Raw genomic sequence first — 25,981 nt, forward strand, 5'->3', positions numbered from 1 at the left:
ATTTAGAAAATCGGAACTGACGCAGTATGATAATTATATTTCACCTCTTCGCTTTTGCAGCTTGATTGTTGAGTATTGCGTATTATAGAATATTGAGAAAACTCGTCTTCCCAAATTTTATTTTGTGGTGGCATTATACCCTTCAATAATAATATTGAAGGAGAGATGTATAAATAAAATTAAAGAGAACTAATTATTGGGAATGGATATTTGTTAATTAAAACTTGAGAGGAAGTAGAAGAGACAAGAAGAGAATTGGTCAAGACAAATGAATGGAATGGTTGGATATTTATAACATGGGGATAAACAAATTAAAATATAATTTGGCCGGTTCGGTCGGTTAACCGCCGGTTCATAAATATCTTTGTTGATTATCAACGGTCAGATAATCTCGATCGGCTATCCAATTTGAAATCAAATCGCCAGCAACACCAGTTCGATCCTCTATTCATGACCCTTTTTTTTTTAATTAGACCGTTGGTAGATTATTTTTTAAAATCTATATTTGATTGAACTGTGGGTTAAACCGACGTCCGGATTCTACATGTATGTGAACCTAAATAAAGTTGGATTAACCGGTTTTGGCTGGTTTTGGTTTTGGTTTTGATTCCAATTTTTGTTGATTCGGTTTTGGTTTTAGTTAACCAGCGTATTGACTTAATCTGGTTCAGGTCTCGTTTCGGTCTGAACCTGACCGTGGTCATGTCTAATTTGGACTTATTCGATTAATTCACACATTATATTGGATTTAAGTCTTATTTGGAATTTCATGTTGATGATCTAGTTCGGTGCAGGTTTCCATCAACTCGTGTGCATTCCGAACATCATAATACCTGTAGACATTATTTTTCAAAAATATTGATAGAAGTGATAAAATTAAGTAGATTAGGCATATTTATATTATTTATGCTAAATATCAGTTGTTTCATTTTTGAGGTTAATGATTATAAAATAAAACGTTAATTGTATCGTATCTCTAATATGGTGTCTGGGAAATTCATAAAATATCTAAACTATTTTCAACTTAATATGATTACTTTTGTAATCACATGGGTAGGAAACTGATGTTCATTATCATTAGATTTTTCTTAGAAACATTTTTGATTTACTAGACTGTAAAAATCAAATTAGGAGGAAAGGCGAAACCCTCAAATCCAACAACTTCTCGAATAATTCCTGGAATCCCAACAATGTTCCACTTGAGAATCTCGTGCCACCATAGGTGTTACTTGATGACTCACATCCAATCCTTGCAAGTCCTACGGAAGTGTGATTACTTCTCTAAGTCATATTTGAGCTAAGAAGATGACATAAGTTGTTAACTAAAGGAATGAATGGATCATTCAATATCCTGACATTTGAGTTTGGAAAACAAGTGTGTTTTTTGCTAGTTTTAGACCTAGTATATAAAGCTAATGAAACCGTCGCTTGGAGGAGAAGAATCAATAGGGAAAACTGCAGCGTGAGATCCGAGAGTTTGGGTTGGGACACAAGAGAGAAAGGTGAGAGGATGCTGAAACTAGGGTTCTAATATGACAAGTTTTCAAGTGTTTATTCACTTCTCTTGTAATCTATAATGCCATTTGATTCTACTAAAATTGTTTTTCCTTTGCACAGTGAATATAGGTTTGTGGTAATACATTGTTGCTACTCGGTGCAATTTTAAAATCCTATGTGCATTGCAAGAATACACTTGGGCATGGAATGAAGTAGACCCTCTCTCTAGAGGAAGTTCAATTAGCAATTAGAGCTAAAAAGTTGCAGAAGAAGCTTGAAGGAAAACTTTTGAATATGGTAAAAGACTCATTGTAAGAGGCATGTAAATAAGCGGGAGTTTAAAAAATAATAATATCAAAATCTACAGAGGAAAAAAAGAATTCATTTGATAAAAGTGAGTGGAATGTTATAAGTGCAATAAACATGGCCATTTCTAGAAGGATTTTCAAGAAATGAACACACAAGATCATATAAAGAATGATGAAGAGGATAGAGTTGGAACTGAGGGATTTGAATCTTATGACGTCCTTGCTATGACTGATAGTGATGCTAGAAATGATTGGAAATTACATTAAGGGTGTTTTTTCACATGTCACCCAATAAGGACTAGATTGAAACACTTAAAACTAAATGAATGTGGATTAGTGTTATTGGTAAACAACAATGGATGTTTGGTGAAAGGAACTGACTCACTACGAATGGATATATCCGGGGGCGTTAAAAGGATTCTTTCTGAAGTAAGACATGTCCCACAATTCAAAAAGAACTTAATATATCTTGAAGTATTAGACCAGAATATACATTCAGAGCACATAATGGTGTTCTTAAAGTGACTAAGGGCTCTATGATTGTGATTGAATGAATCAGAGACAATGGTCTATCATTTAATAGGACAAATTATTACAAAAATGTCTCAAGTATTGAGAACCACGAGGAAGATAACATTAATATATGACACTTGAGACATAGTTATATCAATGAGATAGGACTTCATGAATCGTCAAAGCAAAATCTGCTTGGAGATGACAAAGTATGGAAGTTGGAGTTCTGTGAGCTACGTGTTCTTCATCGGAAAGGCAAACATGTTCATTTTCAATACTGGATGACACACTACACAAAAGTATTTGGATTATGTTTACAATGACTTACGGGGACCAACTAGACTTGAAACTCTTGGAGGTGGTAAGTAGTTTCTATCAATCATAGATGATTACTCAAGGAGGTTATTGACTTTCATTCTGAAATCTAAGGATGAAGCATTTATAAATTCAAGATTAGTTAGTGGAAGTTGAAAACCAACGAAGAAACAAATTGAAACATTTGAGAACAAACAATGGCTTGGAATTTATTTATGGTGAGTTAATGCTTTCAGCACAACTAGGGGTATCACGAGGCACAAAATAATTTCACACACTCCTCGACAAAAATGGAGTCAACGAAAGAATGAATAGAACAATTCTTGAGAGGGTTGGGTGCATGGTAATTGTTGCTGGTTTGCGAAACAAGTTTTAGGATAAAGCGGTTGACACAACCACATATCTAATTAATAAACACGATTCATTCTATAGCTATTGAGTTCAGAACTCGTTATGAGAAATGGTATGGTAAGCCACCTAATTTCAATAATTTGAGAGCCTTTCGTTGCTTAGATTATGTACATATTAAAGGAGATAAGTTGGAACCTAGAGCTCTTAAAAGATGGATTTATTGAAGAAGAATTAAAAAACTGAGTGGAAAAAAGTACGTGAGTTGCATATGACTTTTTAAGAATAAAATATAAGGTCCCTGAGATTAAGAAGTTGGTTATAAAGTTAGGTTTGTTGCTAGAGGATTCTCAAGTGAAGGGAATAAATTTTAATGAGAATATATATTATGGCTGCAATGAACATCTTTACATAGCACATGATTTTATATGTTCAAATGTTTACACTGAAATCATTGAAATGTTTACACTGACAGTGAAGGAAAAGTAAAACAAAGTTTGAAATTAAACTAGAATTCAGATTTTCTTTTTCTTCCTAAAATTATAATTTTGAAATGATAAAGTTGATTTTAAAAAATGTTGAAGAAATGATTTTCTTACATATTTATCAGTTATTTAATGATTATGAGAATGAAAAACACCATGTCATTAAAGTTTAAAGATTTATTATTAATGAAGGTGTATAAGTGTTATATTTGATACTTGAAGGAAGTAAAGTGTTACGACCACTGTATTTTAAGGGTGCATGTTATCCGCAATGGATGTTCTAGCAGTTAGAGCAAATAAACATGTGTCAATTGATCCAGGTTCAAATCATTTTGCCAACGGTCGCTAGGTCGAATTTGTTACACATAGTTAGTCAAGTGTGGTTTACATCTCTGGTATAGTTCGCAAACTATTATACAAGAATGTATGTTTACCCAGTGTACATATATAGTTGAGTGCATGTGCAAAATGTATTTAACCCTATGTACTAACCAAATGACGAATTTACCCATGTCAAACTGGACCTACATCTTTCGGGTGACTTTTGTCTGAAAATGGGAACTTATAGTCATCGTGCAATCGAATTACCAGATCAGGTGAAAAAAGTACAAAACTAATTGTTTAGGGGGCCGAAGTGCAAAACGACCTTTAGTTTGGGCGGTGGTGGTGGTGGGTGGTGTCAAAATTTAATCTTGGCGGGCGGCGATGGAGGAGGAGTTGGAGAAATCTCAGCCGACGGTGGAGATAACAAAGTTAAGATTCACCTATCCCGGAATCGACGGCCATCCTCCGCCGGGATCCACACCCATGATAGATGACTTCTCCCTCACTCTCTTTCCAGGCTACCGCTGCCTTCTTGTGGGCTCCAACGGCGCCGGTTCAAACAATCAATCAATCTCTCTCTCTCTCTCTCTCTCTCTCTCTCTCTCTCTCTCTCTCTCTCTCTCTCTGATGGGTTTAATTGATTGTGATGTGGGGGATTGCAGGGAAAACAACAATCTTGAAAATTATAGGAGGGAAGCACATGGTGGATCAAAACATGGTGAAGGTGTTTGGAAGATCCGCATTTCACGACACCGCTTTGACTTCCTCCGGCGATCTCTCTTATCTCGGCGGCGAGGTTTTCTCAATTTTTTATTTCTTACTTTCTTTTTTATTCCCTTAGGGTCCATTTGGATGGAGGGATTTGATTTGGGGAATGGATGTGAAATGACTCCAATTTTGGAGTCATTTGAAATCCACCTCAATTGCTCAAAACATAACTAAAAATGAGGGGTGGGGATTTGAAATCCATCAATCCAAACAAGTCCGAGGGATTTGTTATTATGGATTTGAAATCCCTCCCCCAAATCCCTCCATCCAAATGCACCCTTAGGTTATTAAGCATGTTCTTCTGAGTTGTGTTTTCAAAATTAATTTGTCAAATCGAAATCTTAATTGCATACACTTGTTACATGTATATATATATATATATATATATATATATATATATATATATATATATATATATATATATATATATATATATATATATATATATATATATATATATATATATATATATGTTCTATGGTGAAAATATGTTCGATTTTGAGGATGGATTCGAATTTGAAGTATGACAATTAGCATCGAAACTCTGTATTAAAAAAGAAAAAAATGATGTTGCCCCGGTGTTTACGAGAATAGATTGTCACTAAAACACGACAATTGCTAATCGTTTCTGAATGATTTTTTGAAATTTGATTTGTCTAAACTTTTTACTTAATTTCCAGTGGAGAAGGGAAGTTGCGTTTGCTGGTTTTGAGGTTCCGATTCAAATGGACGTGTCCGCCGAGAAAATGATTTTCGGTGTAGCGGGTGTCACTCCCCAAAGGAGAGATGAACTAATAAAGGTATTTTAATTATTAAAAAAAAATCATATTTTTTTTCAAAATGTAGACTATGTTGTATCTATATATGTAAGAAAAACGACGTGGATGAATTCTCTTGCCGTAGGTCTTAGACGTCGACCTTTCGTGGAGAATGCATAAAGTATCAGACGGTCAAAGACGAAGAGTTCAAATATGTATGGGTCTTCTAAAGCCATTCAAGGTATATATATGTATTATATATACATAAAGTTATACAGTAGAACCTCGATAAATTAATAACCGCGATTAAATAATAGTTTCTCTCGGTCCTGACTCGGTGAAAACGTGTTAAATTATTAACTCGATAATTTAATAATTCACTAAATTAATAGAATTTCCCTAGTCCCGAGTGTATTAGTTTATAGAGGTTTAACTGTATATATAATTTTAATTTTGACAAGAATTGTATATATAATTTTGACAAGAATCGAGGTTGATTAATAAGAGTTGATTATATACTATGTTTGCCGATGTCAGGTTCTCTTGCTCGACGAGATCACAGTCGACTTAGACGTGCTTGCGAGAGCTGACCTTCTAAAGTTTCTAAAGAAGGAATGTGAAGAACGAGGTGCTACAATCATTTACGCTACGCATATTTTCGATGGTCTTGAAGATTGGCCGTCGCATGTCGTAAGTTATTTTGATTCAATCGTATTCGTTATCATGAAATGGTCTTCTACAAATGTTTTTGTCGTCTTAAACGTGTCTTTTTTTTTTTCTTTTTCAGGTTTATGTGGCACATGGGAAATTGCAATTTGTGATGCCTATGAGTAAGATTAAGGAGATTAGCAATTTGTCGTTGATGGTTAGTTTCTCTATCCAACAATAAAAGTTACGTATAAAGATCGAAACTAGATTTGCCGTTATTACATAATATCATCCGTGTTAAATAAAAAACGAAAAAATATAATATTTTCTTGGGCAATCAAATCGAAACAAATTACAAGCATGTGATAGTTTTGGAGATTTAAGTAATTATTTTCGTTGAAGTATATGCTTCAAGCACTTACTCGTAAAAAACGTACAATCAACAACGTGGATTATTCAAAAGTTTGAAATGCTTCAAGAGTTCCAACGAGAACCTCTTCGAAACTCGTGATTTCATGTTATTTCATATATACAGTTAAACCTCTATAAATTAGTTCAGTCGGGACTGACAAAATTCTATTAATTTAGCGAAATATTAAATTATTGAAGTAATAATTTAGTACGTTTTACCGAGTCGGGATCGTAAGAAATTATTATTTAAGCGAGGTTATTAATTTATCGAGGTTCTACTGTATTACTGTAATTTTATATTGCTCGATAATTGAGAGAGGTTTCGTGTATAGATGTTTATCGTATATAGTTGCATGCATTTTTGGCAGAGAACCGTAGAGAGATGGTTAAGGAAAGAGAGAGAAGAGGAGAGAGAAAGAAGGAAGGATAGGAAAGCTAAAGGTCTACCGGAATACGAAAAACGAGCAGAGGGCACTCGTGTCATAAATAACGGGTGGGCTGCCGGGAGGCTTAATTCAACCGTTGCTGGTCAAGAAAATTTCGTCTTGAGCTCTAATAGAGTCCTCAGATGAACATTGATACTCAAATCAAAATAGTAACTATCATAGTTTGTTGTATAATAGATCCCATATTCTTGTATTTACTTGTATGCTACTGATGATTTCAGTATGGAATTAAATATATCATTTTTTTCTCAGGACCCTGGCTAAACTTATTTAAAACATCTTACAAATTCATAACATCTTATTAGCACGAAAAACTTATTTAAAACATCTTACAAATTCATAACATCTTAATAGCACGAAATAAATCTAATATATATATATATATATATATATATATATATATATATATATATATATATATATATATATATATATATATATATATATATATATATATATATATAGCAGTGATATGTACGGCTTGCCCTCAGGTCTGGCTCTAATTATATAGTTAAATATCTACAAAACACTTTGAAAGAGTTTATTTGCAATTAAACATCTTACAATCTATTTTTAACAGCTTATAAGCTTAGCCAAACACCGTCTTAAATGTACAAATAAAAATAATAGCATAGCATGAATAAGATAGTACATCAAGCATTCATTAAAGGAACAAAAGTTTCATTAACTTTTACCATTCTACAAATGAAGCAGCAGATGCATGCTTAGGGAAAATTTATAATTGCTGAAATTACACAAGCAAATCTCAATCTAGAATAACAAAAGATGACTATATATATATAAGGATATGTAGCCTTAGCACACGACCGCTTTCGGAACAAAAGCCGCAAGAAAAAAAAAAAAAAAAAAAAAAGGAAAAAGGAAAAAGGCAATCGCCACTTCAACAAGGTGTGGCGTAACAAAATTCTTCCGACCCCTCTTTTTAGGACTGTTTGTTGGCACAAAAGAATTAAGAAACAAATTAGAAGTTTGCGCAAATAGGCCAACAGCAATTCAGCCGGAAAAATAAAGATCCTACCTTGTTAGCAATGTTGTTGGAGAGCCAATCGAGCCCCTCGTATAGACCTTCCCCAGAGGTGGCACATGTACTCTGGATATACCTGCACGAAATTCCAAGAGAAGCATTTATATATATATATATATATATATATATATATATATATATATATATATATATATATATATATATATATATATATATAGAGAGAGAGAGAGAGAGAGAGAGAGAGAGAGAGAGAGAGAGAGAGAGAGAGAGAGAGAGAGAGAGAGAGAGAGAGAGAGAGAGAGAGAGTACCAATGGCGCTGACGGAGAGAGTGAAGTCCAAGCTTGTCAGTAATCTCAGCAGCATTCATAGCATTTGGAAGATCTTGTTTGTTTGCAAATACAAGAAGCACTGCATCCCGAAGTTCATCCTACAGAGTACAATATAAACAGTTGTCGAAAAAAACCCGGAGAGATTTTAAATTTATTGTTTGAACCACAAACCATCTATCAGGACATGGGTTCAATATTACCTCATTCAACATCCTATGAAGTTCATCCCTAGCTTCAACAACACGATCACGATCATTACTATCAACCACGAATATCAACCCTTGAGTGTTCTGAAAGTAATGCCTCCACAATGGTCGGATCTATATCAAACAAATTGACACAGAAACATAATTATACATCAATATACTGCATCATAAATTTTAAACAAAGACGAATAAAAAGAAAAGAAAATTAAGTTCCCCGACTTGATCTACAAATAGCAAGAATCACTATATGTGATAAGGAATAAGGGTGCCAGTTACTTAAAGAGTGACAATGGTACCTAGCCTCTACTATTCGAGTAGAGGTCTAGGGTTCGAATCCTGCCCCCTCCCCTATTTCTCCAATTTATAACAGGATTTGAATTTCTAAAAACAAAAGTGCGACAAGGAAAAACTGACTTAATTTGGAATAGAGGCTTATGTTCAAGAAAACTACAAATTTTAGTTCTCAAAAAAACTCCAAAGCCCAAAGGACAATATTTTGAACAAATTTCATATCCACTAACATTCGAAAAGGCAAAAGAAAGTGTTCATGCTACTGAAATACTGTACCAAGAAAGTACATTCTAATCCTATTAAAACTATATGATGTACACGACTAATCGGCATTATACTAAGAAGTTCTCGCGCAATTGAATTGAGTATAATACATGCGCGTTCCTATGTAGTAGCATTACTTGATGATTAATTGTCCCTCGTATCAATAAATAAATAAACTATCCTTTCACACTTCTCGTCAGTTCATTGCTCACTCATTGATCTATTTCGATTCAAGTATATTACACTTCTAATAAAGTTAGATCAAGAGCGCACAACATTTTCTGGTCCAGGATATAAACAATGTGACCGTTATAACATAAGAAACCAATCAAAATAGGCACAGAAAGAAGACACAATGTCCAATCTGCAACAATGAAAGAACATCAAAAAGTTTGAAGTTCAAATAAATGACGTGAAATGAAGCTCAAACACATGAAACGAACTGATTAATCAAATGATTAAGCAATTTTATCGATTATCATGCACCAAAGTATATCAGTTAAAAACAATATAATGCGATTACATAATTTTAAAGTATACTAATGAAAAGAGTCGTATAACATATTGTACCTTGTCTTGACCCCCAACATCCCAAACAGTGAAGCTAATGTTCTTGTATTCCACCGTCTCCACATTGAATCCTGCACGAAATTACGAGAAGCTCCAAAATCAGTAAGGAGGTATTGTATCTATTTAAATAATTAAAAGAGAACATAATAAACATCACAAAGCAAAGAAAGTGCGGATAACCAACATACGAGATGAGAAATAACCATTGAAATCAACAATGTCAAATTACAGTTTTGCCCTTGATAAGAAACAATGCAATTCCCAGTGTCCTACTTGGTAACCAAAGAAAGAAAATGGTTTAAAATGCTCGTGTGTTTTTTTCATAATCTATACATCTTAATTAATTGCGTCCGCTTTTCTTTTCTGAAAACGGTGTTCAAAAACATAAACCATGCTCCCGTTATTATAATCAAAATTAATGTGGTACAACTGCAAGCCACAAAATGACTATAGTTAAACCTCTATAAATTAATACAGCCGGGACTAGGGAAATTCTATTAATTTAGCGAATTATCAAATTATCGAGTTAATAATTTAACACGTTCTCATCGAGTCGGGACTGAGAGAAACTATTATTTAATCGAGGTTATTAATTTATCGAGGTTCTACAGTACTTTGTGTTCCATCATCTTACCGTTGCTCCACTCATCCTCACCCTGAGTGTGTGTGTGTGTGTGTGTGTGTGTGTGAGAGAGAGAGAGAGAGAGAGAGAGAGAGAGAGAGAGAGAGAGAGAGAGAGAGAGAGAGAGAGAAGTGAAGCGTCAAATATCTTTCGTGACTAAAAAAAGCATCAAAGACAGGTAAACTGCCAACTGATTCTCAGATACGATCACAATTAGTTTGGAAAGACAAATTTCGTACGAGCAGAAAATAATCAATCAAATAAAATGGAAAAGACCACGACGAACTTACCAATTGTAGGAATAGTGGTCACGATTTCGCCGAGCTTGAGTTTGTATAATATAGTGGTCTTACCAGCCGCATCGAGACCTACCATAAGAATTCGCATCTCTTTCTTTGCAAACAATCTGCTGAACAGCTTACTGAAAGATAACCCCATTTTCTCTATCTGCTACAACTACAAACATAAATAAACACAACTAAGCTCTTTCTCACATAGTCGAGTCATAATATATCAATGATTACTTTACTTTATTTCTATTCCAGAAACGAAGAGTCGGACAACACTCTATGAATAAGGTTTGAACAAACATCGAAACCTAAAAAAATGTAATCTTTTTTTTTTCAAAAGAATTACTCTCGACCAACAAAATACAGACTGAAACCAAGGAGAGAAACGATTAATGGTATATATATCGACTACATTTTGCAGTCAATCTTAAATATTGCAAATCATGCTGATACTGCAAACGGGGTTTTACTACAGTTACGAATTAAATAATGCAGCCCTTCACATTATTTTTTCCTCTTTCACCTCTCACAAGTATTTGAACATTACAAATTTATCTAATTTCAAATCATATACATTTCGTTAAATTTATTAAAAAATCATATACAAATACCTAATGGCACAAAAAATAAAAATTAGCCAAGTACTTAAATTTATAATCATTTAAGAAAAATGTATCTACGGACAATCGTTAAACAGGAGGCTGATCTAATCTTTTACAGAGAAGAAAAAAAAAAAAAAAAAAAAGAATCCTCACAGCACCAGATCAATCAAATCAATCAAAAGCAAACATATCCACGAATAATTCACGGCGAAATCACAAAATGCACGAAATCGGATTTCAATTACGTTTCAGATCTGCAAATTCGATTCACAAATAAATAAATTTAACATACATACATGTATAATCAAATGGAAAACGACTTACGTAATGGAAATCGGAAGATATTGGAGCGATTTGAGAAGGAAAAGGAAGAGGGCAGATCTAACCGCCCTTGAGATAGAAAAATGGTGCTACTGAATACTGCTGATTTGACGTCCAAATTGGGGGTCTTATATTTTGATTTGGGGTTTGTTATTATCAGTGCGGTTTTAACCACTTGCAGTGCAAAATAATTCATTTTTTTTCTTTTCTAAATTTTATCCAAATCCTATCTCAAACACTCTCAACCTTTAATTCTTGAAATTTTTCAATTTCAGTAATTTTTCGACCTATATCAGTTAGAGCACAAGTATTATCGACATGGATGACAACGGCTTCGATTTTGAGGTGAAAATACACGTTTTTTGTTCATTTCCAACGTTTTTGGACATTTCGTGTTATAACACACGAAATATATGCTTTCATTTCGTGTAATACTATACGAAATATGTCTTAAAATCGTTTGTTGTTTGTTTCGTAGACAAGCATACGAAATTAAAGCTTACATTTCGTAGTAAAACCTACGAAATGGAAGCTCTTATTTCGTGTGGTTTTACACGAAACCGTAGCTTACATTTCGTGTGTTTTTCTACGAAATCCCTTAAATATTGTCTTTTAATTTTAAATATTTATGCAGGAACTAAGAGAACAATCTCACGATCATAGTCACTTCTTTGAACGTGGTATTGTGTGTGATAGTAGAGAAGCGTTAATTATGTGGGCAAAAGACACAGCAATTGGTCATAATCATCGACTGATTAGTCATTGTAAATCAGAAAAATATCATGTTTTAATGTGTGCAAGATATCAATCTGGACGACACGTACTATTGAAGAAACGTTCTTGTCCGTTCAGGTTAATTGACAAAAAAATCATCGGAGGATGGATTATGGCGATTGAGTGTGAGTAGTGGTAATAATCATAACCATCTGCCGGGTATTTGAAAGTTTAACTTATGTTTAAATTTGTATTTGTTTTAATTTTGCATTTTAATGTTTAATTTATGTTTTGGAATATTTAAATTTGTAGCGTTGTGCTTTGCATTTTATATGTTTAACCTATGTTTTTGGAATGATTAAATTTGTAAGGTTGTTTGTAAGGTTGTTTAAATGTGTACTTTAACTGCTTCAGTTGTATGTAGTTTCTAAATTCAAATCATAAAACTAATGAATTAAAATACAAAACAACAAACTAATAAATTAAATAATTCGTAATAATAATAAACAAGATTAGTAAAATAATTAGTTCCTAATAAAAATAAAAACAAATTATTAAATTAAATAGTTCCTAACAATAATAAAAATACATAGTCCTAATAATAATAAAAATAATTTTTAAAATTAAATAGTTCATAAAAATACGTAACTGGCAAAAAAAATCGATAAACTACCGCCTCGCTCCCCTCGGCGGCTGCACCTCATGATCGTCGTCGTCATCGTCGTCGTCGTTGTCGTTGTCATGGTCGATGCCAATATATCGGGCGGCGGGCTGCATAATATTTCCAAGATCGGCACGTAGATCGGCAAACTGCTGCATCCAGTCCTGTCCAGTGCTCCTGGTGATCGGGTACAATGCACGTACTATGTGGTAGTAAGCCGGCTGATCTGGTGGCCTCACATTCTCTCGATGCACTGGAGCCGGGCCTACGTCGGGATTGTTGATCTTCAGATGAGTCCGATCGGTGTACCACTCCATGTAGTGCTCGTCGACTTCCCCCCGTTGTCGTGTCGTCTTGTATGCGTTGGCACGAAAGGAATGAGCATGGACCATGTCCCACATACCACCCGAAAATGGGTAGTTGACTTTTTACGATGTACCTCACTTAGGACCGCGTGAACATGGCTCCATCGATGGAATCAAGCCGCGCAGAATATCCTGAACCCACCCGAACTGTCGGAGACAGCGATCAGGCATATATGGCTCTACGACCCACATGTACTGGATCGTGCCATGATACAACGTATGAGGATACTCTCGTGTATATCCCGACCATACGGTAGCCACTCGACCTAAACAGAAAACAATATAAATACATAAATCAAAAAAATCATATTTAAATAAACTACAAACATAAACCGAAAAATTCATATTTAAAAAAATATAAATACATAAATATAAAAGACTTACATCATCCGCTGTCATATTGTCGAGTAAACCTCGAATATGCTCGAGCGTTACCGCTTTTGGCGGCGCGTTCCACCTTTTAAAATTTATTAAAATATATTAAAATTTACAAAATATATTAAAGTTTATTAAAATATATTAAAATGAACAAAATAAGTATAAAATATATTAAAATTTACCTGAAGAAGGGTGGTGCAACCCGCTAAGCCCCTCGACTGTGCTCGGCTGCATATACCCAACTCTCTGTATAGATTGGCCAAACAGGCCGAACCCCACGAATACGTGCCGACCTGATCAAGCACTGAATCCTCGAGCACGTGCATATACCACGGCTTCACCGGATCACATGTCTTGTCGGGGAATAAAATCGATCCGAGGAGAAACACCAGGTATATCTGAACTCGACGCTCATGGGCGTGTCGGGCATCAACAACTGTCCCTGTATCATCCTCCATGTGGGGCCCCCATGCTTCCATGACTCGTCAATCCCCTCAAATCGAGGTTTAATACCTCGGACAACAAATACACGCAGTTTGTCCGCTCGATTACCTCGTCGTACCTAGGCGCGACCACCCGTGCCTCCACATTGGCACCTAGAATCATCTGGACATCGTGGAGAGTGATAATCATCTCTCCCCACGGCATATGGAAGCTGTTCTTCTCCGGCTGCCACCGCTCCACAAATGCAAACAACAGCGGAGCATCTAGGCCCGGTAAATAACATCGGGCTAGGGGATACAAACCGGTCATCCGCAGAAAATGCTTGTCTATGGAGACATCTATGTCTTTTAGGGCAGCTGCTATCTTCTCGTAGTTGAATTGGTTCAGGGAGTTGATACGGGACTCCACTCGTCCAACCGGACGTTCCTGCAATCATTTATTTAGAAAAATATTAATTAATCAACTACAAAAGTATTTTAATATAAGATACAAAAATTATAATATTAAAATTAAAACAAGTAATTAACTTACTTCTCCCCTCCAAATATATGCCGCTACGTGCGACTTGAAACTCGGAATCAAAGACGGATTTCGCGGGCCACCGGAAAATGGACCATCTAGCACATCCGGATTGACTCGAGTATGAGCTCGACCACCACGACCTCCACGGCCCCGTCCTCGGCCTCCACGACCTCCACGAGCTACAACCTCAGTCTCGTGAACGGGGTCCACAGCATCCTCCTCTTCCTCATCCTCCATAGCACAAGAAGACCCAACATTGGGATGTGGAACTGATGATCTGGCTTCACCAGCTCTCTCAGCCTCTCGCCTACGTCGTGTAGACATAGTCATGCGCTTGCGCTCTTGATGTTCAGCCTCTTCACGAACTGCTCGCATAATTGCCTTTGATTTCCCTTTGCCTGCCATCTATTAAATAAAACACTATTAACGTCAATCTAAATAATAATAATAAATAAAACAAATCTTAAAAAAAAAAAACTGAATGCAGCTATTTCGTGGAGAAACACACGATATTAATGCTTACATTTCGTGTAAAAACTCACGAAATACAAGCACTAATTTCGTGTGTGTTTTCCACAAAATAACTGTAAAACTGCCAAAACACATACGTTTCGTGCAAAATCATACGAAACAAAAGCTTACATTTCGTGAGAAATTTCGTGGAAAAAATCACGAAATTAGACCCTTAATTTCGTGAGTTCTTACACGAAACGCAATTTTTTTCCGAAAAGTTTCGAATGTTTTCAAAATACTGAAAACGTATAGATTTTCGACAAAATTTGTTAATATACTACTATAAAACATTGATTAACGATTTCGAGTTCGAATTTTACCTTAAATCGTTGTTGAATTGCTCGTTTAATCCGCAAGAATTCGAAAAACCTTGGATAGGGTTTGAGAGGATTTTGAATTTTTTGAAGAAAAGTTACAAATGAAATAAAGTCGCACTGCAAGCCGGTAAAAGTTGTTCTATGAATAGCATTTCAGTTTTGATTTGTGCTTATTAATATGATTTTGAGCAAAATATTTATTTTTAAAGCGAAAAAGGCCAAATATTTATGGGGTATGTACTATGTACCGATAAATCCCAAACTGCAAATATAAAAGGCGATTCAGTTCTTGGCCACGTTTCACATGCGTGTCAGTCCCTATAGCAAACATAAACATGCAGTTAACTCCCTAGCTCTATGTGCAAAGTCCGAAAAAACGCACTTCACTTTAATTTGAAATTACCTGCAAATGTCTGACACACATTTCCACACACTTTTCACGCGTCGTTTGGGAGAAACGCTTCACGCCTTTTCAATTACCCGTTGCCATTCAATTTTCGAATCATTTTCTTTCAGTTTCTAAGCAGTTCTTCCTAAGTGGTTATTCCCATCTTTCAATTTTTTTTTGCTTGTATTAATACCCACAACGAGGCAGAAAGCATTAAGACAACACAAGTGATCATTTTCGAAGAAAAAGAATGGTGCTGGCAAAAAAGGGGAAGGAGAAACAAGGTTTACTTTTTAATTTAAGAAATCAATTCTAAATTTGGTGTTTTTTTTTTTTTTGCTTAGGTTTGCAAAAAACATACAACATGTTTTCATATTGAATGATTTCGAACATTTCCAGTAGTGGGTAGTATCCATCGGCGAGATTGGGGTTTTCTCAAATAAAAAAATAGAACAAAAGGTTCAATATATGCTTTTTTTCTTGTTTATGTTTGCAAAAGTTTGTTCATCTATTGTTGAATTGCATGATTTTGAACACTTTCACATTTGAGTATCATTCGTCTGCACATTAGTATTTCCCTAAATTGTTTTGATCCTAACAAGGGTTTGATTTTGGACATTAGATGTGTTTAAATAATATAAGTCGTATTACACAATGGTAGAGTTATTGTTGTTAGACGGTATCAAAACAAGGTAATGGACTTTCTTCTGATGTAAGTAAATAATATAAATTGTATTGCATAATTGTATTGTTTATGTGGTTGTATGGTGTTGAGACAGGCGAGTGCATTACTATAACTACATATATAGTATCGTACTATTTTACAAATGTATTTTTGCTGATTATTTTCTTCTTCTTTATAATCGTAATACATTTGCAGATGATAACGTACAACAAGCTTGTAGGGGCATGGACATGGGCACGGGTATGAGATTGATTACCTCGAGACCCCTGCCCAGGTATAGAGTGGTTTAACAAATATGTTGCATTCTATGTATACTATTCATATAACATTTTTTTATTATGTGTCGTATCATGAGATACTGGCGCGGGATCGAATGAACTTCAAAAAGATGATATACAGTTGGGTGCTTTATTCAAAAGCTTAACATATTTTGGATCTACGGCAGTTGAGAAGCTTAGAATAGCACGTCTCTATAGCAAAAAATATGTTCTGATACCTATAAATCCAAAGATCACTGGTTCCTTCCTGCTTCTATTGGACCCTAATGAAAAAGTTTTTCGCCATTGGGAATCCGTAGCGCATTCTCCGACAAGCCCATAAATTGGAAATTATATCACAAGTAATCAAATCGATGATTCTTTTTTTAATTTATATATTGGGGAATGTGGTATAAGTTTTATTAATTCATAGTTTGGGTACTGTGATTTGACGGTGCTGCAACATGGGAATGAGAATACCTATATACTAATATAATAGTATATTTTTGTAGGCCAGTTATTAAAATAGGGCGATTGAAACTAAAACCACATTGGAGATACCTTCAGATGTCGTATGGGAAGAAGGATGCTGACAACTAGATAGGAATGTGGCATTTTTGTCTGCATGTGGGCATATTTGCCATGCTAGAGATGATACTGAGACGTGGAAAAAGGCGAAAACTTGCTTAATCAAAAAAACTGCGTCCAAAAATAGCACTTGTCTTCTTAAAGCACCAGGGAATGGATATGGAGCAAGTAGATGTTGATGCTTTGAGTATGTTTTGAAGGATTTTGAAATTGATTTTTGTCTGGTTTTGACATGAACAATCTGTTTTTTTGGATGTTTTTGGGTTTCGATGTCATGAACAATCTGTTGTTGACTATATTTTACATGAACAATTAGTTTAGGTTTCTCGTGCAATGATGCTATTAAACGTGTATTTTTTTTTGGTGTTGTGACACCTATTTTGAATGTTGTAAGTTTTTTGCATATTGATTTTTCATCTCAACTCCAAGTTGCCTCAATTCACGTAAATGAGTGATGAGATGGTTTTCTATGGTCATATTGAACCCCAAATGATATTATAACAAGGGTACGATTAATACAATACATAAGCACTATGTATAGGTTACCGTCAGAATATAATATTTTATTGTCGATGCGTACAATCTACCCGGTCTATACAATTACCAACAATGACGAATACCATAATGTTGATGACTTGAATTGCTCGAATTGTGTTTACAAATTTGTGATCCATAAGTATTGGAAGGACATATAATACGTTTTAAATGAATGTTGTAAGGTTTTTGCATGTTAGTTTTGACTTTGGGGTCCAAAATGGTACAAATGTGTCGAAATACTTACAAGATACACTACTAATATACAAGACTTGTATGTAGAAGTGATGGTTTTCATCACAAGTGACCATATTCAACTCTCAAGTTGTCTAAATTCCTGTAAATGGGTCATTCAATGAATAAATGAGTAATGAGATGGGGTCTTTAAGAATTTAAGAGTTATTTAATAACTTACATATTAGATTGGGTTTTTAGAATTTCAAAAAATGTATTATCTTACAACTTTAGCGAATTATTAATTAAACATATTGTTCCCGAGGGATCAATAAAAAATATTATTTAAGCGAAATTATCAGTTTATAAAGTATTAATTTATCGAGTTTCTACTATAAAAATTAGTTCACTTAAATTTCTGAATCCAACGGCAGGTCAGAACCCGCCAAAGAGACAACAAAAGGAAGTTTTGCAATAGAGTGAGCTAACATATTGCCCGATCTTTTAACTAAAAAAAAAGAGCAGCAAACAAAGTGATATATCTAATTGGACCGACCCAATGGGCCCACAATTTATCTAATAATTGGGTCCGCTATACGAAAGCCCAAACACCTTCAAAATAAGCCTTGGACCCAACAAAGTAAACCCAACTCAATCAACGACATATAAATAGAGGTTCTTACTAATTTGTTAAGGTACGTTCAATTATTCACAAGTATTCTAGAGCTCATATTCTCTCTACTATCTCCACGATCCGTACTTCTGACTTGAGCATCGGAGGGGTTTCCGCCGGATCAACCCCCGGCTTAGTTCACGTGTGTTAATTTGACGGATCAACTTCCGGCTTAGTTCACGTGTGTTAATTTTGCAGGGATCTCAGGACCGTTTAATTGAGAAGCTACTGATCCGTTTTACTCTCCCAACTCGTTTACCACACTATCCCAGGTGATCTAAGTATTTAACATCATCACAAAAGAATTCTCTATAATAAGGCATTCTTCACAAGCGCGCGGAAAGATAATCATATATATATATATTCTCGATTGCAAAGAGCGTTAATAACTTGTATAGAATCACCTTCGAGTATGATATTAGTCTAGCCATTGTCTTTGGCCATAGAGATAGTCTTCAATGCTGCCAAAGCTTCCCAATTAGCCCCAAAATTCAAATTAATGCAAAAAATATCCTAATTTTTATTAATTAATATCCAAATTTAAATAAATGCAAAAAAATCTCTAACTTTTTTTTTCGATTTTCTGATTTTATCACAAAAATGTCCTACAAAAAATTCAGGGGCGCTGCCCACGAATGTCCAAAAATTTAAGCCCACCCTATAATAAATTTATGGACCCGCATTGTTGGCAGCCGATTTCGTCGGATGAAAAATGAGTTGGTTGGTTGGTATTATAGGCTATCCAATTATTGATTTTTTTTATTGCAATTAAATATCTACAATAAAAAATTATTATCAAAAAATTCGATTGATTGGATAATATCGGTCAACTGACTTTTGAACAACTGAAAACTATCGACTGATCCATTTATATATGGGTCTGTTAAAATGATCGCTTCGACTATATAAGTCGGTTAATTATTGATTATCGGTCAAGAGAAATTGATCGAAAATGGATCGGTTGGCTAATAAAATCGACCCATACCAACCCTAACGATAAGTACCCCAAACAAATATATTATGATGTTGTCATTTGTAAAGTGCAATCTATTCATAATTGAAGTGGGTAACTTGTAGTTTAACCAAAGAAAATCACTTGTAACAATAATCCAACACACTAAAGAAAAAAAAATCTAACTGGACCACTTATGTATAAAAAAAAAAGGGTAAATTCTATTTTATTGGATATTACTTTATCCCTTTACTCTCAATTGCATCGATTTGCCCCCTTATACTTTGGTTCGATATCACTTCACCCCCTTCTATTCTCAATTCATCGATTTGCCCCTTGTACTTTGGCTCGATATCACATTACCCCCTTCTACTCTCAATTGCATCAATTTGCCCCCATGTACTTGAAAAATTGTCTCAATGTGACCCTCGCCTTTAGTTTTCAGACCTTTGACCTTAACATCGTTTGATAGAAGTTTGAAAATTACAAAAAAGTCACCCCTCCCAGTTTAAATAAGTATTAATAAAATAAAAAAAATAAAAAAAAATTGTAGCTGACGTCGTGGACTATGTTTTCTGGTTGTCTTGAATTTTTTATTATTTTTTTTTTGTTTTTTTTATTTTTAATTTTTTTTAATTTTTTTAATAATTATTTAAACTGGAGGGGTGACATTTTAGTAATTTTCAGACTTCAATCAAACGGTGTTAAGGTCAAATGTCTAAAAACTAACGGCGAGGGCCACATTGAGACAATTTTTTAAGTACAAGGGGACAAATCGATGCAATTGAGAGTAGAATGGGGTAAATTGATATCGAGCCAAAGTACAAACAGGCAAATCGTTGAATTGAGAGTAGAAGGGGTTAAAGTGATATCGAACCAAAGTACAAGAGGCAAATCGATGCAATTGAGAGTACAAGGGGGTAAACTGATATCCAGCCAAAGTACAAGTGGGAAAGTGGAATTTACCCTTAAAAAAACACATGTCACATTCAGCATCCCTCAAAACATACACAAAATTAAATTTTATTAAACTAATTATATTTAAAAAAGAAAAAAAAAAAAAAACCATTTAAAAGCAGAAGCAAATCTAAAGCTAAAAACCCGTGAACGAATGTACTGAGTACAGAGTCAACTGAGTCTACTGAGTACAGATGGTGATGATGTCTACTTCACTTTCTTTCTTCTTCACCATTTTCCTCTGCATCCCACTTTTTGCTGTCTCTTACTGCAAAAACCCTCCGATCATCTTCAACTTCGGCGATTCCAACTCCGACACCGGCGGACTCGTCGCCGGACTCGGTTACTCCGTCAAGTTCCCCAATGGCCGTTCCTTTTTCGGCCGGTCCACCGGTCGCCTCTCCGATGGACGCCTCATCATCGATTTCCTCTGTACGTTACGTTCTTTCTTTTTCTTTTTCTTTTTATTTATTTGTTAATTGGAAAGATTATAATTATTTAATAAATAATAAATTTTATTTCAAGCACTGTATGAAATATTATTACAGTGGACTTGATCCATTAATAAATGATTTCATGGGCCTTTAATTTGTGAGAAAACTAAGTAAACTACTAGGATTGATTAATTAAATATTAGGATAAATTACGGCCACATATGAAGTAAGCTTATATTACGAAAAAACCCTTTATGTTTTGGGTAATTATAATCACCCATCAGCTATGTATTTTTTCTATACGTTTATCCTTGCGATGTTAAATTTACCTAGTGAATGATGGGTTTTTTTTTTCCGTAAAACAATGCACAGTTGAGGGATGGTTACAATTATCCAAATAAAATGGGTTTTTCATAATTTGAGTTTAACTCGGTGGTGGCCGTAATTTGCCCTAAATATTAAGATCAACTAAATATATCGAAAAGACCTTGTAGTATTTTTAATCAGTCCATTAACAAAATATTAAATATAAATAATATATATATATATATATATATATATATATATATATATATATATATATATATATATATATATATATATATATATATATATTATAATGGCATTTTAGTCAGCTATCAAGAAATTAATCTCTTGTGACAGAGAGTAGGTTTGTGGCATTTAAATATAGAAAAGGATGGGGAGAAAGATAGTGGGGAATATTTAATGTGGTCCTAAGAATAATAAATTCTCATTGACCATAAGACTATAAGTGTTCTTTTTTGGGTACATGAGTTGAAATGTTGTATTGCATTTGCATGTGCTTTGTGCTTTGTGCTATATGTATATACAAAATGTTATACAAGGTAAATTACGAAAAACTTCTTAAACTTAGGCTAAATTACAAAAAAAACCCACCTATCCGTAATTACTAAAATCCCCCTGAAGTTTGTCTCCGTCTTACATCGATTCCCTTATGGTGTGATTTTTCACAGAATATTTTGAGTGAGGGATTATCTCGCGGAACATGCCGATTCTACCGTAACATTTCTTTATGCTACTTTTTAAAGATAAAAGTTAACTTTAGGGGGCATTTACACGGATATATAACACCTTCACAACTTTTTAACATTACCATTAACCTTCTGACTTTAATTTTTTATTTCAAAAAATAGCATAAAGAAATGTCACGTCTGTCGAGTAGAATTAGCAATTTCGCGAAATATTCACTGGAAAAAGATTCCGTGAAAAATACACTATAAGGAGGTCGGTATAAGACGAAAACAAACGTCGGGGTGTTGGATAGATAAGATGGGAGTATTTTTCATAATTTAGCCTATGTTCAGGGGTTTTTTTGTAATTTACACTAAAATATAAAATGGTTTCCTCTTTATGGTCATGCGTGTTTCTACTTTCTCCTAACATTATTGCTTTCCAGTTCACACCACCATTTCTTTCAATTTGGTATTTATATTATATATCACTATATTAAATATTAAATATATATATATATATATATATATATATATATATATATATATATATATATATATATATATATATATATATATATATATATAAAGAAAAAACTCTATCTTCATTTTGTGTGCTATATATGTTACTTGAATTATTCTCTTAGGTTGTATGTAACGTTTAAAATTCGGCCATGTGTTATTATTGCCCTTTGCATAATTAGATAATCTCTCTCAGCTTCTTGTGGAAGAAGTTGATAGTTCAAAATTCTTCGATATCGTGTCGTCGCACGAACTACATTAATATAAAAAGCACATATCGACCGGCGACCGAGCCTCAGAAGTCTTTATCTGCCTCTGCATGACATTAAATAACAAAAATTACAAAATTACCAATTTTAAATGTTTATTTAAATAGATTGTTAGCCACTAAAAACCTTACGATCACGATGAAACGAGCATACGGTATGCACAAGGGCCATTGCCCCCACAACTCAAAATTTTAGTATTTTAATTTGTAATAGAATTTTTGATATTTTTCGAACAAATTTAGTGTCTATTTGTTCCCGCATAAATAAAATTCAAAAATCTGGTTGTGCAATTGCTTACGGTGTTCCTAATTTACAGGCCAAAGTGTGAACACAAGTGTTTTGAGGCCATATTTGGAGTCAATAGGTTCGACATTTGAAAACGGGGCGAACTTTGCAATTGCAGGCTCGGCCACTTTACCTAAAAACGTACCCTTTGCGTTGAATATACAGCTCATGCAATTCATCCACTTTAAGGATCGCTCGTCTCAACTTTCGTCCACAGGTCATTTAATTTCTTGCATTGTTGATTAATTTCCTTTGTGAAATAAATATTGCTATATAACTTTACTATCGCGGTCGGAAAAAATATACTATACATTCGTGATGCGTGTGTATAGGTATCGAGGGTTTGATAGGTTACGATAAATTCGACGATGCTCTATACATGATTGATATTGGACAAAATGACATTGCCGATTCATTTGCTAAGGAGGGGTTATCCTATTTGCAAGTTGTTAATAAGATTCCTTCGATATTGGCAGAAATCGACAATGCTATTAAGGTCGGTTCACTAGCTCTAATCTTCCGTTTTACGATAATAATCTCTATCACTACCCTCATATTTTACCTAAATAATATTAATTAATACAGTCGGTACTACAAAAATTCTATTAATTTAGCGAAATATTAATTATCGAACTAATAATTTAGTATGTTTTTACTGAGCCGGGACCAGAAGACATTATTAATTCAGCGAGGTTATTAATTTATCGAGGTTCTACTGTAGTTATATGGGTAAGAAAAAATCAAGAAGCGCTAATCGTTCAGGTAATAATGATTGATCATAGTATGTGGAAGTTTTTTCTAATTAGTTCAACTTTGAATCTATTGTAACCAATACGGGTGGAAATCGGATAGATCGGAATTAGCACTTCCGGAAAAAAATCCAGTTTTCTTTGAAATTGGAAAATTAATTCCAATTCTGTTCCAAAAATAAAATTTGAATTTCCGGAAGTGGAATGAAAAAACTTGTTCCAAAAAAAAAATTCGGATTGGAATCAAGGGAATTCGAAAATTTCAAGTTCTGCTCACCTAGAATACATACATAATAGATAATAATATTGACATTATAAGTGTAATTTTCAGAAAGAAAAAAGTCGGAATATTAAAAAAAATCATAATTTAAAATTGGAATCTAGGTATTCCGATACCGTTTAAAAAATCGAAAATTGAAACTTTTGGAATGAAAACTATTTTTCCTTAGGGGAGGATGGTATAAAATGTAAATTATGTTGACAAAGCTTAGACACTAATTGAGGAATGTGACGAGTAATTGTAACTATTATTGCATTTCTCATATAGGAAATATACGATCAAGGAGGCCGGAAATTCTGGGTTCACAATACGGGGCCTTTGGGCTGCCTACCCCAAAAACTCGCTTTAGCTAAAAATATCTCGAGTATCGATCTCGATTCCTTTGGATGTATTTCGAGTTACAATGATGCAGCAAAATTGTTCAACGAAGAATTGCGACGTATATGCATAGGATTAAGATCCGAGATGAAGGATGCCACCATCGTGTACGTGGATATATACGCCATCAAGTATGACCTCATAGCAAACTCCACTAATTACGGTAAGTTCATCAAATTAAATATACATATCACTTTGTTTTAATTTTAATGCAATTTTAATTAAAATTTGCAAAAACAAATCATCTAAGAAATTTAGAGACACGAGCATATCTGAAACACGTGTGTGTATATATATATATTCGGGTTTTCCGGATTTCGGGTTTCAGGTGTTCATAATAATTGTATTGTGCTATAGTTAGTTACTTCATCTCTTTTTTATTGATTTTTTTTCTCTTTTATATATATATATATATATATATATATATATATTTTTTTTTTTTATTTATTGATTTTAATTTATAGGTTTCTTGAGTCCATTGATGGCATGTTGTGGTTCGGGGGGACCACCATACAACTACGAGAGGACTGTGAATTGTGGTTTTCCGGGCTATCAAGTTTGCGATCAAGACTCTCGTTTCGTGAGCTGGGACGGAGTTCACTATACTGAAGCAGCTAATGCCTTTATAGCATCCAAGATACTTTCTGCAAATTATTCCACACCGAGTGTCACCTTTGATTTCTTCTGTCAATGATATATATATATATATATATATATATATATATATATATATATATATATATATATATATATATGACGAACTAATTCATGGAATTTTATTTTTATTTTACAAACACCCCTTTACATTCAACTTACAATAATTAAATACATGTCGAGAAGGTATTCGTAATTCACAAAACCTTACAACAAAATATTGGCAAATGGATCAAATCTTAAGAGTTAATTCATCTAATTTATCTTACACGAGGAATGATCTCAAGCTCGGCAATTTGAATTCATTTGATCCTTTTCCGCGTTCGAGAACACCATGGAAACCGTCCTGCTTGAGACACGAACCATCATCTTGATATATAAACGTGCAAGAAATGCGGCTTCAAATAATTCAAAATAGGAAAACCAATAAGATTGTGTGAGCAAGACAAATTGCCATGTCTCTTAACGAAAGAAAACGAGCAATAAGAAGATAAACTAGTGAGGACTAAACATTCATCTAAAATAGCTCCGAATGATTTGAGTGTGTGTGTGTGTTCCTTTCTATCAAGACATCCATCACTTATAAGTAATCACATTGTACTATTATAGCATTCCATTGAAATGATTGCGCAACGAGAACTGCGTGATGAACGGCTTGATCGCTTTTTTATGATAAACGACTCGTCTTACATAAAAACGAAAGGTTGTTCGGGGAAATCCTATGTCAAATCTTTTCGTGCCTATTTCAAGGTCAAATTTGCCATATTAATTACATGATTTTTTTTTTGGCATTTTATGTATTAATTCGAAACTTTTGGCTGACATATCTTTTAAAATAGCTAAAATGTCTAGTCACATGTATTCTTAAAATCAAAACCGGCTAAATAAATTTTGAAATTTTTCTGCTCGAATCTTCATCCTTCAAATAAGGCGAAAATTATCACTGCAAGGGGAAAAAAAAAAAAAGGCATTC

At 34.1% G+C, this 25,981-nt stretch overlaps 3 protein-coding genes across 3 annotated transcripts; 2 read left to right on the forward strand and 1 right to left on the reverse strand.

Moving 5' to 3' along the window:
* Positions 1-3,972: 3,972 nt before the first annotated feature.
* LOC105956589 (ABC transporter I family member 20) lies at positions 3,973-7,072 on the forward strand. Its single transcript, XM_012980440.2, has 7 exons — positions 3,973-4,343; positions 4,453-4,586; positions 5,239-5,358; positions 5,462-5,557; positions 5,854-6,006; positions 6,104-6,181; positions 6,744-7,072. The coding sequence occupies exons 1-7, from the start codon at positions 4,172-4,174 to the stop codon at positions 6,945-6,947; spliced, it is 957 nt and encodes a 318-aa protein (XP_012835894.2). The 5' UTR covers positions 3,973-4,171; the 3' UTR covers positions 6,948-7,072.
* A 413-nt stretch (positions 7,073-7,485) lies between these two features.
* Positions 7,486-11,466, reverse strand: LOC105956470 (ADP-ribosylation factor 2-B). The gene is made up of 7 exons (XM_088813879.1): positions 11,327-11,466; positions 10,401-10,566; positions 9,489-9,559; positions 8,358-8,477; positions 8,137-8,255; positions 7,861-7,942; positions 7,486-7,770 (listed from the first exon to the last, which is right to left on the reverse strand). The coding sequence occupies exons 2-7, from the start codon at positions 10,546-10,548 to the stop codon at positions 7,765-7,767; spliced, it is 546 nt and encodes a 181-aa protein (XP_088670005.1). The 5' UTR covers positions 10,549-10,566; positions 11,327-11,466; the 3' UTR covers positions 7,486-7,764.
* Positions 11,467-20,569: 9,103 nt separating this feature from the next.
* LOC105956587 (GDSL-like Lipase/Acylhydrolase superfamily protein) lies at positions 20,570-25,165 on the forward strand. Its single transcript, XM_088813909.1, has 5 exons — positions 20,570-20,877; positions 22,979-23,164; positions 23,280-23,443; positions 24,244-24,517; positions 24,819-25,165. The coding sequence occupies exons 1-5, from the start codon at positions 20,640-20,642 to the stop codon at positions 25,046-25,048; spliced, it is 1,092 nt and encodes a 363-aa protein (XP_088670035.1). The 5' UTR covers positions 20,570-20,639; the 3' UTR covers positions 25,049-25,165.
* The last annotated feature ends 816 nt before the right edge of the window (positions 25,166-25,981 follow it).

The sequence above is a fragment of the Erythranthe guttata genome, chromosome 14 (assembly GCF_056151865.1).
Source record: "Erythranthe guttata isolate IM_541 chromosome 14, IM_541, whole genome shotgun sequence".
NCBI lineage: Eukaryota > Viridiplantae > Streptophyta > Magnoliopsida > Lamiales > Phrymaceae > Erythranthe > Erythranthe guttata.

Bases quoted from the DNA above. Each gene is read 5' to 3' on its own strand.
- LOC105956470 (XM_088813879.1), bottom strand. From the start codon at position 10,548: ATGGGGTTATCTTTCAGTAAGCTGTTCAGCAGATTGTTTGCAAAGAAA. The intron at 8,478-9,488 runs GTACAATATGTT...TGTTTGATATAG, and splicing joins ATGTTGGGGGTCAAGACAAG to ATCCGACCATTGTGGAGGCA. The intron at 8,256-8,357 runs GTAATATTGAAC...TGTACTCTGTAG, and splicing joins TTCATAGGATGTTGAATGAG to GATGAACTTCGGGATGCAGT.
- LOC105956587 (XM_088813909.1), top strand. From the start codon at position 20,640: ATGGTGATGATGTCTACTTCACTTTCTTTCTTCTTCACCATTTTCCTC. The intron at 23,165-23,279 runs GTCATTTAATTT...GCGTGTGTATAG, and splicing joins GTCTCAACTTTCGTCCACAG to GTATCGAGGGTTTGATAGGT. The intron at 23,444-24,243 runs GTCGGTTCACTA...TTTCTCATATAG, and splicing joins AAATCGACAATGCTATTAAG to GAAATATACGATCAAGGAGG.
- LOC105956589 (XM_012980440.2), top strand. From the start codon at position 4,172: ATGGAGGAGGAGTTGGAGAAATCTCAGCCGACGGTGGAGATAACAAAG. The intron at 4,344-4,452 runs GTTCAAACAATC...GGGGGATTGCAG, and splicing joins TGTGGGCTCCAACGGCGCCG to GGAAAACAACAATCTTGAAA. The intron at 4,587-5,238 runs GTTTTCTCAATT...CTTAATTTCCAG, and splicing joins TCTCTTATCTCGGCGGCGAG to TGGAGAAGGGAAGTTGCGTT.